The following is a 16,165-nucleotide window of genomic DNA, read 5'->3' on the forward strand; positions in this document are numbered from 1 at the left end:
TACAGTCAAAGCTGCCATTACTCTGTGGCAAAACTCTTTTTAAGTCTTTTTGGAATTTTAGGATATTCCCTAGAAAATAGGTTCTATTATAGGTTCTATTCATTTACCAATGATTTCTAAACTAAAATGTATATCAATTTAACCACTTCCATTCCATAGTGGTTTTTCCGTCCATTCCCGATGTGATATTACTAGAAAAACCTTCCATTCCCTTCCCACTGTTTTCCATGCAGCTGCAGCTCTCTAGAGTGTGCACGTGGTTCGTAGTTCCCGCCATTATGCATCCTCCTTGGTTAAAACTTTGGAGTGGCACTGGGTATATTCCATTCAAAGACGTAAGCCTCTACTCTATTCATTGTTATTGTGTACATACTCCATGGTTTAAAGGTCTGTGCGGAAGTAGTCTGCCGGGGGTCAGTCAGGTAATGCTATTCTTTTGCTTTGAAATACCGAATTAAATAATAACTATTCTTAAAATTATCATTTAAAAGTGTTTTAATCTAGTAAAATTGTTTATTTGTTAAGAAATTAATTATTTTGTTAAATATAAAACTAAATTAAACAGTGTGGATTTGTGGGCGTTATTTTTTTGGGCCAAGGCTTAACAAGTGTCAACCCAAAAGTCAAAACGCACCCATTATATTATTGAATTTATTTTATTTAACTTCACTTAGATTAATAATTAAATGGCTGCTATAAGACACTCGCTTCAGCGAGATGTTTTTCGTCCAAATGATGAAAGACTCGTCGGTGTAGTTCATGTTGCTAAAGCTAGTAAAAAGAAAAAGGCTAGCTTTCTTTGCGTTGCTGGTATGTATAGACTAATGGCACCCCATGTTATTTCCCCATAGAGCTTAATACAGTCGAAGGCAGAGGGCTGCCATTACCCTATAGTCTAGTCTATAGGGTAATGGCAGTCCTCTGCCTTCGACATGGGGTGCCATTAGTCTATGTTTGACATAATTAAAAACCATATAAATATAACCTGTTTAAACAAACAGTGAGCATAGAAAAACCAGTTCAGGTAACTATTTACCAAGTTAAAAAGTCTGACAAAGATGTCTATAAGAAAAAATCTTCTTGGCCATTGAAAGACATTAAAGTTGTTGATGGCAAGGACAATGGTACTAAGGTACTACTGTAGGAGCTTTGTAGTTATTGTAGGCATTGTCTGAAGTAGTTTTATTTACACACAAAAGGAAACTGCCGAGTTTGAAATTGTCTTTGAGAGACCTTATAAATGGGTAGCAAGTAGTATTCAGGAAAAAAACACTTTTATTAGTTGTTTATGGAAAGTTTGCGCTCAATATCCACCAAGGCAAACCCCAACATTTGTCCATATTCAAAAAACCATTCTGGAAGATGTGGTACAAGCAACTGATACAAATAAAACAACGGAGGAACTTGAAGTTGGTGTTGAGTTAATAGATTCCGAAGACTACCAAGCTTTAACAACTAGGGAGGAAGCTGATCTTGAACGGTTAATGACTCAAAGTGAATTTGCTATATGCAATGCTGAAGCTTTTACTGAACAACTAGCTAGAGAATTAGCGGAATTAGATTCTGTATGTTTAGTATTATAACAGGGTTCATACAAACCTGGAAAACCCGGAAAAATCAGGGAAATAAATAGTTGACAAAACTTCAGGGAAATTTCGAATTTTTAGTAAAATTCAGGGACATCAGGGAAATTTTTAGTAAAATTCAGGGAAATCAGGGAAATTTTTAGTAAAATTCAGGGAAATTTTTAGTAAAATTCAGGGAAATCAGGGAAATTTTTAGTAAAATTCAGGGAAATTTTTAGTAAAATTCAGGGAAATCAGGGAAATTTTTAGTAAAATTTAGGGAAATCAGGGAAATTTTTAGTAAAATTCAGGGGAATCAAGGAAATTTTTAGTAAAATTCAGGGAAATTTCGAATTTTTTAGTAAAATTCAGGGAAATTTCGAATTTTTAGTAAAATTCAGGGAAATCAGGGAAATTTTTACTAAAATTCAGGGAAATCTCGAATTTTTAGTAAAATTCAGGGAAATCAGGGAAATTTTTAGTAAAATTCAGGGAAATCAGGGAAATTTTTAGTAAAATTCAGGGAAATTTGCGCGAAACAGGGGCCGAGTAAATTAAGCAAAATGTTCATAAACATACTCTCCGTACGATTAACATTACACTATACTTTGATGTCTCATAACTCTGGTTATATACGGGAAAAAACTTGGAAAATTCAGGGAAGTATATGGGGAAAAACCTCATGGAAATCTCAGGGAAATTTGTTTTCCAAAAGTTGTATGAACCCTGTAATATAATTAAGTAAAGTCAATTAAGTAAAAGTGTTAAATAATAATTAATATTTAGATCAACATTCACACTATCATGGCTTCGGAAAATAGAGTTCATAAGTTAATGTTAATTTTACAAGGGGCCATTGATGAAGCATCTAGATTAGAAACGAGATTAGACGCGTATTGTTCTTTACTTAAGGTGATATTAAATTAAAGTTAATTAATTTAATTTAATTAGACTCAAATAATAAAACTAAAAGGAATTATTTAGAATGTTCAAGATAGTGTTCATAGAATGGAAGAAAAAGATCGTTTTATTCAGATACAAAACTTGAATAACAAAAGATTGTGTGAAGAATTGGAGAATATTGTGGTGATTAATTTAATTTAATCTAATTAATTATGATTAAGAGTTGCTCCGTAACTTAATATAATCAAAATATTACGTAGACACAATTAGATCTACCTTTTGAACACCAAAACACGTTGTTAACTGGTGATCTAAAAACACATGATGGTATAGCAAAGTTTGTCACGGCTGTTAAGGCCTTACAAGATGCGATGAACACGCAAATTCATCCCAGTAAATTAAAATTAATCAACCCCTAGTTGTTTTTTAATAAACCTTTGATTAAAACTAAACTTCGTAAAGGTTTAAAAGAAATGACTGCCGTTCAAGAACAAACGCGTCTCTTTGAGAAACTTAGGAGCAGTTTTACAACTCGACTTTCCCATCAATTAAACAATTTGTTCGTTCATTTGGGAAATGAAAGTGGCGAAACATTGAGCTGGTCAGCTTCCCAATTGACCTTACCAGTTCATAGCAATTGTCACGAAGAATTGACTCCTTACACGGAATTGATGCATTGGTTGAAACAAGTTGATCCAACCAGTTACGGAAAACTCATGAAAGTTTATATCAATTCTTTGAGTAAACAATATGATAGAGAAATAAGGTGGTTCTTTGAAATTGCTAAAGAAAAAATATCTGGAAAGTATGGAATTGATAAAGATAAAAAAGGTGAGTAATTAATTAAGTTATTAAAGGAAAGTTAATTAGGTAACATAATTAACATTATACCTTAAAATAATGGCCTTTTTCTAAATATTAAAAGAAAAAATTAAGGACTACTTCGCCATCCGCCATTACTTTAGTGTCGTCTGCTAGCCAGAACCCACCTTACCCTTACCTCTCCCAGTCTGTGAGAATTCAACCAATCACATAAGGGTAAGAGGTTCAGGATAGCAGACGCCACTAAACCAATGGCCTTACCTCTCTCAGTCTGTGAGAATTCAACCAATCACATAAGGGTAAGAGGTTCAGGATAGCAGACGCCACTAAACCAATGGCGGATGGCAGGCACAGTAGTCCTTGATTATTTTTAAGACTAATTAAATGCTAATTATCATATTGTAATAAGAGATCATTTATTGATTTTTAATATTTAATTCCTTTTATATTTAGAAAAAGGCCTGTTCTTTTAAGATATAATGTTATGTTACCTGAACTTTTCCTTTAAGGTTTTAGGTGTTTATTAATAATATTTTAGATGCTGTTGCAAAAACCCCACGTGCAAGGCAAGCCCTTTTGGGTATGGATCCCGAACACTTTGGATCTGATATGGATTTAGCCGAAAGGGAAGCATTTGATAAGGTTAATGTTAATTTCAACTTAGGGTGGTTTTTTTTAGTTATTTTTAAGAAATTAATTAATTTACTTCTAATTATTTTTTAAACAGCAACTTAGGGTAGTGTTTTAGTTCTTTTTAAGAAATTAATTAAATTACTTCTAATTATTTTTTAAACAGCAACTTAGGGTAGTTTTTTAGTTCTTTTTAAGAAATTAATTAATTTACTTCTAATTATTTTTTAAACAGCAACTTAGGGTAGTTTTTTAGTTCTTTTTAAGAAATTAATTAATTTATTTATAATTATTTTTTAAACAGCTATTGGATCGTATTCTAAGTGTTTTGGAACCAATTTGTTTGGCTGAACAACAATTTTGCTTGAAATTTTTTCATTTAACTTCCGATGTTCATCCTTCCTCTTCATTATCAAGTCAATTATCAGCGGCTCAAGCTAGTAGTGTCTTAAGTCCTGCTCCGAGTCACCAAAGTTTAAGTAGAACGAGCAGTGAAGAATTTTTAATTGCCAATCAAAGAAAAGAGTAATTGCAGTGCAGTGCAGTGATGATTAGAACTTAATTTATTTATTCTTGTTTATATTATTATTTTGTTTCTAATTATAGTAAACAAATTAACGAGGAGTTAAGACGAATGATGGGGGAACTGTTTTCTGGCTTAGAACCAGAGTTAACTAATTTTATTACTTTTTACGATAAAGTAGATGGATTGTAAGTTGGTTTAAGGCCTTTTTCTAAATATAAGAGGAAATAATTTAAAATAGAATGGTTTAGGGCGTCTGCTAGCCAGAACCTCTTACCCTTATGGGATTGGTTGAATTCTTACTGGCTGAGAGAGGTAGGGGTAAGGTGGGTTCTGACTAGCAGACGCCACTAAACCAGTGGCGGAAGGCCTTTTTCTAAATATAAGTGGAAATATATTAAAAAAGAATGGTTTAGTGGCGTCTGCTAGCCAGAACCTCTTACCCTTATGGGATTGGTTGAATTCAAACAGGGTGAGAGAGGTAAGGGTAAGGTGGGTTCTGACTAGCAGACGCCACTAAACCAGTGGCGGATGGCCTTTTTTAAATATAAAAGGAAAAATATTATAAAGAATGACTTAGTGGCGTCTGCTAGCCAGAACCTCTTACCCTTGTGGGATTGGTTGAATTCTTACAGGCTGCGAGAGGTAGGGGTAAGGTGGGTTCTAACTAGCAGACGCCACTAAACCAGTGGCGGATGGCCTTTTTCTAAGTATAAAAGGAAAAATATTAAAAAAGAATGACTTAGTGGCGTCTGCTAGCCAGAACCTCTTACCCTTGTGGGATTGGTTGAATTCTTACAGGCTGAGAGAGGTAGGGGTAAGGTGGGTTCTAACTAGCAGACGCCACTAAACCAGTGGTGGATGGATTTTTTCTAAATATAAAAGGAAAAATATTAAAAAGAATGACCTAGTGGCGTCTGCTAGCCAGAACCTCTTACCCCTATGGGATTGGTTGAATTCTTACTGGCTGAGAGAGGACAGGTAGGGGTAAGGTGGGTTCTAACTAGCAGACGCCACTAAACCAGTGGCGGAAGGCCTTTTTAGTTTTGCGCTCTTCAGAGCTGAAAAACTATTGTACCGTCTCCTTGCGGCTGGGCGCCTTCCCTCCATTCTTCCCCTGTTTTTGGTGTGACCAATTTGACTGAGCAAAACTCTAATATGGCCGGGGCCATCTTGTTCTAAATATAAAAGGAAAAATATTAAAAAGAATGACTTAGTGGCGTCTGCTAGCCAGAACCTCTTACCCTTATGGGATTGGTTGAATTCTTACTGGCTGAGAGAGGTAGGGGTAAGGTGGGTTCTGACTAGCAGACGCCACTAAACCAGTGGCGGATGGCCTTTTTTCTAAATATAAAAGGAAAAATATTATAAAGAATGACTTAGTGGCGTCTGCTAGCCAGAACCTCTTACCCCTATGGGATTTGTTGAAGTCTTACAGGCTGAGAGAGGTAGGGGTAAGGTGGGTGGGTTCTGACTAGCAGACGCCACTAAACCAGTGGCGGAAGGCGAGGCAGTAGTCCTTCTTTGTTTTTAAGACTAATGAAATGCTATTTAGTATTTATTTTGTAATAAGAGATCATTTAATTTTTCTGAAATATTTAATTCCTTTTATATTTAGAAAAAGGCGTTTTTTTCTAAGGTTAAATGTTATGTTAACTAAACCTTTTAAGTTTAATTATAAAAACTAATTAAATTAACTGATATTATTTAATTTTAATTTCAGCTATTCTACATTTTTATTAGTAAGATTTAGCCAGCATGTTATGTCAGCCCAAGATACGGGTTCTTTCTTAAGTATGACATTTGCAAATGCTTTAGTCCAAGCGAAACGTAATTTTGATCGTTTTATGGTAAACTTAACTCATTGTTTCAAACTGCGTCATCAATTCTCATCATTATAATCATAATTTTCATAGCAAATGCAAATTAGATCTATCGAAGAGACTAAAGTATCGAAAAAATCCAAATGTGGCATATTACCCTTTGTTCAGAATTTTGAAGAATTTGCCAAACAAGCTGAGAATATTTTTAAGGGTTCTGATCGCAGGGCTGATTTAGATCGTTGGTATGTTAAATTGATGCACGCCATGTTTGAAACAATCGCTAAAATAGCGGTTGATCATCAAAAAACACCTCAAGAAGTTGTTCTTATGGGTAAGAAGTTTGTAACTAAGAAACTGGGCACTAGTTTTTAAAGGGAGGGTGAAGTAGAAAATCAAGTGATTTTTTTACTATTGGTTCTTCTACCAATTTTAAGACCATTCTGCATAGTGAAACATTCAGGAAATACCAACTCCAAATGATTTTAAAATTATTTCAAATTAGGTTCAGATTTTAAGGATAATTTTAAACAAGGACTGCCGACCAATCGCGTAACGCCCTGCCTTTTTATTAACAAATTTCTCGTGGCATGCATGCTCAGTGTTGAAAGAAATTTATCACGAGATTTGATTGATAAAATTAGGCACGCGATGTGACAATCGTGGCGCGAGACATGGAACGTGCCACGAGAATTTTGTTAGTAAAAAGGCAGGGCGTTACGCGATTGGTCGGAGGACCTTCTTTAAAATTATCCTTAAAATCTGAACCTAATTTGAAATAATTTTAAAATCATTCGGAGCTGGTATTTCCTGAATGTTTCACTCAATGCAGACTGGTCTTAAAATTGGTAGAAGAATCGATAAAAAATCACTTGATTTTCTACTTCACCCTCCCTTTAATTACTTTCAAATCTATGTTTGTTTGTTTGTTAAACAAATAAATAAACAATTTTCTGTTTTGTTCAGAAAACTTCCATCATATTTTCACATTACTTTATCAACTAAAAATTCCATGTTTGGAGCATGAACGTAAAGAAGCGAAACAAAAATATAATGAAGCTTTGCAAGCTTACGTTACGCATTATTTTGGGAGACCTTTGGAAAAGCTTAATGTAAAACATTAATTTAATTAACAATTAATGCTAACATTTTGCGTCCATTTGACTTAGTAGACATTTTATTTAGCAATTCTTTGAGGGTGTTGAGAGTAAAGTTGCCCAAGGTGTAAAACGAGAAGAAGTTAGTTATCAACTTGCATTTAGCAAACAGGAACTGCGTAAAGTAATCAAAGAATATCCAAATAAAGAGGTGTGTGATGTTGTATTTTGTTTTTTAGCTGTGAAATCTTCAATTTTATGTTTATTCTTTGTTCATAGGTGAAAAAAGGATTAGAAAGCTTGTATAGAAAAGTTGAAAAACATCTGTGTGAAGAGGAGAATTTATTACAGGTATATCTTTGGATCACAAAGTGGGAATATTGAAAAAATATTTAAATTGAATCTTAAGAGCTTGGGATAATTTTGAATATTAATTTTTATTCATGAATATTAATTTTTTGTTCATGAATATTAATTTTTTGTTCATGAATATTAATTTTTTGTTCATGAATATTAATTTTTTATTCATGAATATTAATTTTTTATTCATGAATATTAATTTTTTATTCATGAATATTAATTTTTTATTCATGAATATTAATTTATATTCGTGAATATTAATTTATATTCGTGAATATTAATTTATATTCGTGAATATTAATTTATATTCGTGAATATTAATTTATATTCGTGAATATTAATTTATATTCGTGAATATTAATTTATATTCGTGAATATTAATTTATATTCGTGAATATTAATTTATATTCGTGAATATTAATTTATATTCGTGAATATTAATTTTTTATTCGTGAATATTAATTTTTTATTCGTGAATATTAATTTTTTATTCGTGAATATTAATTTTTTATTCGTGAATATTAATTTTTTATTCGTGAAGATTAATTTTTTATTCGTGAAGATTAATTTTTCATTCGTGAAGATTAATTTTTCATTCGTGAAGATTAATTTTTCATTCGTGAAGATTAATTTTTCATTCGTGAAGATTAATTTTTCATTCGTGAAGATTAATTTTTCATTCGTGAAGATTAATTTTTCATTCGTGAAGATTAATTTTTCATTCGTGAAGATTAATTTTTCATTCGTGAAGATTAATTTTTCATTCGTGAAGATTAATTTTTCATTCGTGAAGATTAATTTTTCATTCGTGAAGATTAATTTTTTATTCACGAATATTAATTTTTCATTCACGAATATTAATTTTTCATTCACGAATATTAATTTTTTATTCACGAATATTAATTTTTTATTCACGAATATTAATTTTTTATTCACGAATATTAATTTTTTATTCATGAATATTAATTTTTATGAATAATTAATTATTTTGTTGCAGGTTGTCTGGCATTCCATGCAAGACGAATTCATAAGACAATATAAATATATTGAATTATCAATCAGTAGTTGTTATCCGGGAGCTATGATCACTTTGGAGTTTTCTATTAATGATATCCTAGATTTCTTTTCCGATATTGCAAGATCACATTAATTTAATTAATTAATCAATTCATTTAATTCCAAAGAAATTTATTTAAGTATGTACAAAGAGAGAGAGAAAAAGAAAAAGTAAGCAAATAATTTAAGCTGCAGTTATTCAATCAATATATCTATAATCCTATACTTAATATTAAAAATTAAATATAATTAATAATGTACATGTTATGTTTTTTATGGAAAGTTAATGTTTCTTATTGAGATTTTTATTATTCATTTTACATGACTCTACTTCTATAGAAGTTCATAACTGTGACAGAAATGTCCCAACCCGCCACTAAAGAGAATAGAAAGATGATTCCTAATGCTGTTAATGGATATAACATTACTTGAGTGCTTTGCAGTATTGGTACAGCTGAAAACAAAATTAAATTAATTAAATTTAAATGACATATTTAAATTAGATAGGATTCATACAACTTTCCCAGGTTTTTTCCCATTTACTTACCAGAGTTTTCCAGGTTTTCCCCCATAATTTCCCAGAGTTTTCCAGGTTTTCCCCCATAATTTCCCAGAGTTTTCCAGCTTTTCCCCCATAATTTCCCAGGTTTTCCCCCCATTTTTTCCAGAGTTTTCCAGGTTTTTCCCCATTTACTTCCCTGAGTTTTCCATTTTTTTCCCCATAATTTCTGAGAGTTTTCCAGTTTTTCCCCATATATTACCCTGAGTTTTCCAGGTTTTTCCCCCATAGATTTCCCTGAGTTTCCCAGGTTTTTTCCCCATTTACTTCCCTGAGTTTTCCAGGTTTTCCCCCATAGATTTCCTTGAGTTTTCCCCCATATATTTCCCTGAGTTTTCCCCCATATATTTCCCTGAGTTTTCCCCCATATATTTCCCTGAGTTTTCCCCCATAGATTTCCTTGAGTTTTCCCCCATATATTTCCCTGAGTTTTCCCCCATAGATTTCCTTGAGTTTTCCCCCATAGATTTCCCTGAGTTTTCCCCCATATATTTCCCTAAGTTTCCCAGGTTTTTTTCCCCATTTACTTCCCTAAGTTTCCCAGGTTTTTCCCCCATATATTTCCCTAAGTTTTCCAGGTTTTTCCCCCATATACTTCCCTGAGTTTTCCAGGTTTTTAACCCAAATACTTCCCTGAGTTTTCCAGGTTTGTATGAACCCTGTTAGCTAAATCATACTAACCACTGTATCCAAGGAATGTAATATAAACGTAATAACCAAGTGCAATTAACCATAATGTATTTCCCACCATTAAAGGGAAAAAAGCTGATGACTGTTTATCATTAACTGCAAACAATTAATGAATCAAATTAATAATTACATTTCCATTCAGGTTTTTTAAGCTTGCAATTACTCACTGCTAAACCATAATAACTGGAAAACGTGTAAAATTATGAGCAGAGGAAAGAAGGCATTCAGATGAACGTCAAAAGCGTAACCCCATTCTACATCTTGATCATTGCAAGCTGGTTTACGTAAGTACCGATTGCATAATAACCTATATGATCGAAGGTAAAAATTTTTTATGTTGTGTTGTGGTTTTAAGCCTATTTAATTGAATACTTAATTACCATAATGATGTGGCAATTAATAAACCAACTCCTATACAGTCTATGCAAATTACCCATATTAAGAATTTGAGGAACTCAAAGAAACTGAACCCTAGAACTAGTTTGAACCCCACTGATGAAGCTAAATGGGTTTAATTAAATTAATTAGGATAGATTATAACTAGTATTACAGGATTCATACAATGTATAGAAAACTGATTTCCCAGAGTTTTCCCATATATTTCCCTGATTTTTAAAGATTTTTCCTATATATTTCCCTGGTTTTTTCCCCATATATTTCTCTAATTTTTCCAGGGTTTTTCCCATACATTTCCCTGATTGTTCCCCATATATTTTCCTAGAGTTTTCCAGGTTTTTCCCCCCTATATTTCCCTAGATTTTTCCAGGGTTTTTTCCCATATATTTTCCTAGAGTTTTCCAGTGTTTTTTCCCATATATTTCCCTGAGTTTTCCAGGTTTTTCCCCCCTATATTTCCCTTGAGTTTTCCAGGGTTTTTTCCCATATATTTCCATGAGTTTTCCAGGTTTTTCCCCATATATTTCCATGAGTTTTCCAGGTTTTTTCCCCATATATTTCCATGAGTTTTCCCATATATTTCCCTGATTTTAAAAGATTTTTCCCATATATTTCCCTGATATTTAAAGATTTTTCCCATATATTTCCCTGATATTTAAAGATTTTTTTTCTATATATTTCCCTAATTTTTTCCCCATATATTACTCTAAATTTTTCCAGGGTTTTTCCCATATATTTCCATGATTTTCCCAATTTTTTTCCCCCCTATATTTCCCTAGAGTTTTCCAGGGTTTTTTCCCCATATATTTCCATGATTTTCCCAATTTTTTTCCCCCATATACTTACTTCCCTGAGTTTTTTTTGTCAAATATTTATATCCCTAGTTTTCCAGGTTTGTATGAATCTTGTATTACCATATAAGTTAATTAATTTCAAATCTCACCAACTAGCCAAAAGCTAAGTAAAACCAAAAAGGCGGGATCATCCCTTGCAAATTGATCTTTTGTTTCTGTTGAATGTATGTTTAAAGTTTATGAGAATAATAATACAGCAAACCTTATTATGTATGCTCTCTTACGTTTTCTGTATTGGAAATTGCGATACACTTTCTGAGGTGCAATAAAAAGGTATAATGTTTGCCAGAAGGCAAACTCAAAATCCATGTGTCGGAAATGTACAAGTCTCCTTAAAAATTTGTGACTTTTGGCTGTTGCTGTTCGTTTTTCCATTTTATTCGGTGTTGGGCTTGGAAGTGGCGAATATGTTGAACTTCTTGACATCATGGTGATTTTTTTCTTTGGATTTATGTTTAAATTTAATTGTTTAGATATTTATAACTTTTGTATAATCAAAACCATCGGCTTCTGTGACATAACATAAGAATATGAACTGTCATTACATGGGGAGGGACATCTTGGATATTGGATATAGCCAAATTTGGCGGTTTTTCATATGTTTTTGGCTAGAATCGCTGTTCTCTTAAACTCACTCGATTTTCAATGGTAAAATTTCTAATCAAAACAGTAAGAAAAACTTTAAATTAGTATTATTGAACGTTTTTATTAGAGAAATAAATATTTTCTATATATTATTTATTTTCAGATTTGGGCGGTTTCCAATTTAAAGATTATATGAAAATTGGACGGACGGAATGAAAGTTGTCTGCTAGAGTGCCGGCAACGCGCTGTTTACGAACAGTTTAAAACCACGCATGTTGTTGGTGATATACGTTTTTGTTGACAAATATTTTATTAATTTAGTTTAATAATAGTAAATATGAATGGCATATGAATATAAATAATCCGGTTTTAACTTATGGAAGGTGATCTACAAATTAGTAAGTCATTATACTTTTATTAAGAGTAGAAGAAAGAACCCTAATTGTTAAGCCTTGTCTTTTGTAAATACCAATGCCATCATACCACGTGTGTTGTAGTTGTGTCTAAGTTGTCAAAAATTATGTTTTATTAATCTATATACTTTTGGTTGTGTCGTATTTCTTTTTTGTTTTAACTTATAACGTTTAATAAATCTATGAAATAAAGGCTTTGAAGGTGACCTTCATATATGTGGTTCGTGTAATGCGCAAGAATGTACTATTGAAAAGTTTCTCAACCATAAGCATAATTGCCAAAAGTCAAGAAAGACGGTGATATCTCAATTGCAACCAATTAATACAACATTGGAGGAGATTAACTATGCCTTGGAACCAGAGAATGACCTTGAAGTTGTTGTTGGCGACAATGAAATTGCGGATAATTCATCCTCTGGAGATTTAACGTATCCTGAAGTGGGGGAAGTTATTGTTCCAGAAGAAAATAGTATTAAAAATAGTACCCAAGACATAGTTAATACTTTTGAAACTTTTGATAAACCATGCCTTATAACTAGTACAAGTGCAGATACAGTTAACTTAGAATCTGAAGATAATTGCTCAATTAAGCCTAGAATCATTACAAACGTATCTGAACAAATAAATCCACCTCCAGACAACAGTCAAATAAAATACGAACTAGGTATTAAAAATTAGTATGACCTTTATCTCAAGGTCATGAAAATGCCGTTGGCGGTTTAGGAATACAAAATGGCGGCTTCATGACCTTGTAAAAGGAAAGCATTACGCCACGTGTTATTCTACACAAAAATAAAATATTATTTATACAGTTGTTGACCCCGAAAACAAAACTAAACGTTTCCACTGTAAATATGAAAATTGCGCATACTCCAGCATATACTACAAAGATATTGTTCGACACTTTGTCGTTCACACTGGCGCCAAACCCTATTCCTGCAAACACTGTGATAAAAGATTCAGTCGAATAGATAAAGTGAAATTACACGAGCTCACACACACTGGTGTCAAGCCTCACAAATGTCCTCAGTGCAGTTACGCAGCCTTAGAAAAAAGCAGCTTAGTAAAGCATTTACGTATTCATAAAGATGAAAGACCATACAAGTAAAACGAACCTCCCCCTTCCCCGAGTAGGCAGTAAAATCTTAATTAATTAAGAATTAGTTTAATTAATATTTTAGATGCCAAACTTGTACCTATGCCAGTCGAAACTCGAGTCAGTTAACTATACATTTAAGGCGACATACAGGAGATACCCCTTATCATTGCACGCAATGCAAAAAGAAATTTAAAATGAATTCTGATTTGAAACGTCATATGTTATTGCACAGTGGCGAGAAGCCTTATTCGTGTAATCAGTGCGCGTTTCAATGTAGACAACAAGGTTAGGGTTTAAAGGGACTGTAAAGAAGGCATCGGCGGGTGGGTAAAAATTATTTGAAATACGTCAGAGGCACGTGACCAAGGAGAGGCGTGGTTCAAAGAAGCTTAGTTCGTTTTATTTCGAAAACCACCACCACTTCATGGAATTGGCGCTGCAATCTCGCGAAAAACAAGGACTAGATGTTAACTAGTTCCACTCCATGAGGAGTCTTTGTATCTTGGCATCACGTGATGTCTGTGACGTATTTCAAATAATTTTTACCCACCCGCCGATGCCTTCTTTGCAGTCCTAGACCACAATTGCGCAGACAGATTTAAAGTAAAGTAAATTTTACACGCAATGTGCAGGGAATTTGAAAAAACATAAACGGCGTTGTCACGATGTAGAAAACGTTATGAGTTGCCAATATTGCGAATTTGCCACAAATGCCAAATCGAAACTTATACAGCATGAACGTGGGCATACAAATAAGGCTCTGAGTTGTAACCAATGCGAATATAATACCACAACTCTATCCGCTCTAAAAATACATCAGCGTGTGCATAACAAAAATAAACCATTTCGTTGCAAATATTGTTCGTATACGTCCAGACAAGCTTGTAAGTTGTAAGGCGATCTATCTTAAATAATTGTCGCTGTTAATTAATTAATTTAGAATTTTAGGTAACGTTAGTACGCACACAAAAATTAAACATCCTGATCAGGAAAGAGTCCCAACTCAACCAATAATCCTTAAAAAGAAAATTAAGGATCAAGAAAGCAAATTATGTTCTAAGACATTCAAATGTCAAATGTGCGATGCGTCTTTTGTACGAAAAGATTCTTTAAAAAGCCATTGTCGTCAACACGAAAATCAAATAACTAGAGTATTGGTTGCTTTTTCGTTTTTATGCATAGTTGTCAACCTAGGAGTATTGATACCATTTACACTGCAGGATGCCAGGCTACTTAGTAAGTTATGTGCATTTTGTCCGCCAAGTAGCTTGGCCTCCTGCAGTGTTAATGATATCAATCATCCTAGTCTGAATTTAACTATGTATTATCAGGGATACATTTAATTTATAAGTAGGAATGGAGAACGGTTAGTATTTACTTCAGTCCGACTCATAGACCACCTAGTATAGAGCCCCTCCCTCCAACACGTAACGAAAAGTTTAAATTATCTTATTGGCTCTCTTAAACTACGTTTTGATGACGTTGCTGACTGGGACGGCGAAAAATACGTAATTCCTCTTTACCTCTGTCGCTATGACCCGCCTCTTCTTTCATACCCCTCTTCCCAGGGTAGGGGGTCCGGGACTTTGATGCACGCCCACATTACTCTGTTCTCCATTCCTACTTCTAAAATTAAATCTATCCCAGGTATTATTTAAAAGTAACGTTTTAATTCTTTCAGAGAATAGAGCCTAGGCCTAAACCCGATTCTTTGAATTTTCAAAATGAAATTATTCCCAGTACTTCAAGTACTACTGTACAAACGGAAACTGTATTAATTACAGCTATAAATGAAGCCATTTCTGATGTAGCACCAGTTGTAATAATGTCAGAAAATGGCGCAACTACTTTGTCTTACCAATCAGATGCTGTACTGTTTAGGCAGTCTGATGGTCAAATTGTCTATCAATAAAGTTTTATACATTTATTTTAAAAATATAAACAAGGGGGTGTCCTTAATTAAAAACAGTGCAGGATGGCATATTAACCACGCAGTTTGGTCAAATTCCTCGAGGAATTGAGACCATACATGACGACAAACACTTGCACTTGTCTCTAAAGCGAAATCCTAAATACCTTATTTCAAATAGAGTTTTATGGTCAACTGAGACTGGCAATAAATATAATAAATTCTCCACAAGAGGGGGGGGGGAGTTGTTTGTTATTCGGGGAGGTGAGGAATGCGCGGTTCTTAAAGGGGGCGGGGCTGACTAGACCGTAGGGCAAACGACGATCTTCCTCATAGAGCTTAGCATAGTGGGTGGTAAAAAAGAAAGGGGTCGGTCAGCCCCTTTAAGAGCTTTTGAATGGGCCCTTCCCGGCGGGGTTTACAGCAGCTGCAAAACTCAAAAGAAGTTGACTTGATAGTGCAGACACTAGTAATACTAGGTGTGACGTCTGACGTGGTGACAAAAGAGTAGGAATTGATGGGGGATGGCCTTAAGGGGGTTTTTATTCAATAGAAAAAAGTGAAAGCCTATTATTTCGGGAACACTGTGGAAGCAAAGGGTACTTTCTTCTTTTATCCCCATCCCCATGGTGAATAAATACGCGGGGCTACTAGTTTCGTCCCTTTTTAGATGTTTATTTCAATAAAGGCATTGTTCTCAATCTCAAAGACAGCAGGTCAGGTGTCTTAGATGTGATCAGCGGTGAACAAGTACAAGAGTAAGACTAAGGAGTGACAATAAATTAAAAAGGAGGGTAACATAAAAATCGTAAAAAAAAACAGAGATGAAGGAATATAGTTTATTGAAGATTGGTGGTTGTAGATAAAGAATAAACACACAAACA

The 16,165-nt window shown here is 33.6% G+C and overlaps 3 protein-coding genes across 3 annotated transcripts; 2 read left to right on the top strand and 1 right to left on the bottom strand.

Annotated features, from left to right (window-relative positions):
• Positions 1-364: 364 nt before the first annotated feature.
• Sec3 (exocyst complex component Sec3) lies at positions 365-9,036 on the top strand. Its single transcript, XM_089869967.1, has 17 exons — positions 365-422; positions 675-810; positions 1,002-1,132; positions 1,200-1,565; positions 2,352-2,477; positions 2,550-2,651; positions 2,729-2,861; positions 2,931-3,299; positions 3,829-3,932; positions 4,225-4,445; positions 4,527-4,631; positions 6,167-6,293; positions 6,360-6,597; positions 7,230-7,375; positions 7,449-7,571; positions 7,640-7,711; positions 8,718-9,036. The coding sequence occupies exons 2-17, from the start codon at positions 687-689 to the stop codon at positions 8,868-8,870; spliced, it is 2,640 nt and encodes an 879-aa protein (XP_089726093.1). The 5' UTR covers positions 365-422; positions 675-686; the 3' UTR covers positions 8,871-9,036.
• Unc50 (Unc50 RNA binding protein) lies at positions 8,892-11,824 on the bottom strand. The gene is made up of 6 exons (XM_089869974.1): positions 11,500-11,824; positions 11,365-11,430; positions 10,406-10,526; positions 10,193-10,332; positions 10,017-10,121; positions 8,892-9,230 (listed from the first exon to the last, which is right to left on the bottom strand). Exons 1-6 carry the CDS (start codon positions 11,702-11,704, stop codon positions 9,094-9,096), a joined length of 774 nt encoding a protein of 257 aa, XP_089726100.1. The 5' UTR covers positions 11,705-11,824; the 3' UTR covers positions 8,892-9,093.
• A 294-nt stretch (positions 11,825-12,118) lies between these two features.
• LOC149690441 (uncharacterized) lies at positions 12,119-15,344 on the top strand. Its single transcript, XM_089869971.1, has 7 exons — positions 12,119-12,258; positions 12,467-12,937; positions 13,086-13,377; positions 13,455-13,657; positions 14,005-14,256; positions 14,321-14,523; positions 15,054-15,344. The coding sequence occupies exons 1-7, from the start codon at positions 12,237-12,239 to the stop codon at positions 15,282-15,284; spliced, it is 1,674 nt and encodes a 557-aa protein (XP_089726097.1). The 5' UTR covers positions 12,119-12,236; the 3' UTR covers positions 15,285-15,344.
• Positions 15,345-16,165: the final 821 nt, after the last annotated feature.

Source organism: Phalangium opilio, unplaced genomic scaffold, assembly GCF_054372755.1.
Source record: "Phalangium opilio isolate 3A_F unplaced genomic scaffold, DU_Popi_V2 ptg000031l_1, whole genome shotgun sequence".
In the NCBI taxonomy this organism is placed as follows: domain Eukaryota; kingdom Metazoa; phylum Arthropoda; class Arachnida; order Opiliones; family Phalangiidae; genus Phalangium; species Phalangium opilio.

Excerpts from the sequence above, each read along its gene's own strand:
- Sec3 (XM_089869967.1), top strand. The coding sequence starts at position 687 with ATGGCTGCTATAAGACACTCGCTTCAGCGAGATGTTTTTCGTCCAAAT. Across the intron at positions 1,566-2,351 it reads AATTAGCGGAATTAGATTCT|ATCAACATTCACACTATCAT; the intron begins GTATGTTTAGTA and ends ATTAATATTTAG. Across the intron at positions 6,598-7,229 it reads TCAAGAAGTTGTTCTTATGG|AAAACTTCCATCATATTTTC; the intron begins GTAAGAAGTTTG and ends TGTTTTGTTCAG.
- Unc50 (XM_089869974.1), bottom strand. The coding sequence starts at position 11,704 with ATGATGTCAAGAAGTTCAACATATTCGCCACTTCCAAGCCCAACACCG. Across the intron at positions 10,122-10,192 it reads CCAGTTATTATGGTTTAGCA|TTAATGATAAACAGTCATCA; the intron begins GTGAGTAATTGC and ends AATTGTTTGCAG. Across the intron at positions 9,231-10,016 it reads TACATTCCTTGGATACAGTG|CTGTACCAATACTGCAAAGC; the intron begins GTTAGTATGATT and ends TTTTGTTTTCAG.
- LOC149690441 (XM_089869971.1), top strand. The coding sequence starts at position 12,237 with ATGGAAGGTGATCTACAAATTA. Across the intron at positions 13,378-13,454 it reads AAAGATGAAAGACCATACAA|ATGCCAAACTTGTACCTATG; the intron begins GTAAAACGAACC and ends TTAATATTTTAG. Across the intron at positions 14,524-15,053 it reads ACGAAAATCAAATAACTAGA|AGAATAGAGCCTAGGCCTAA; the intron begins GTATTGGTTGCT and ends TAATTCTTTCAG.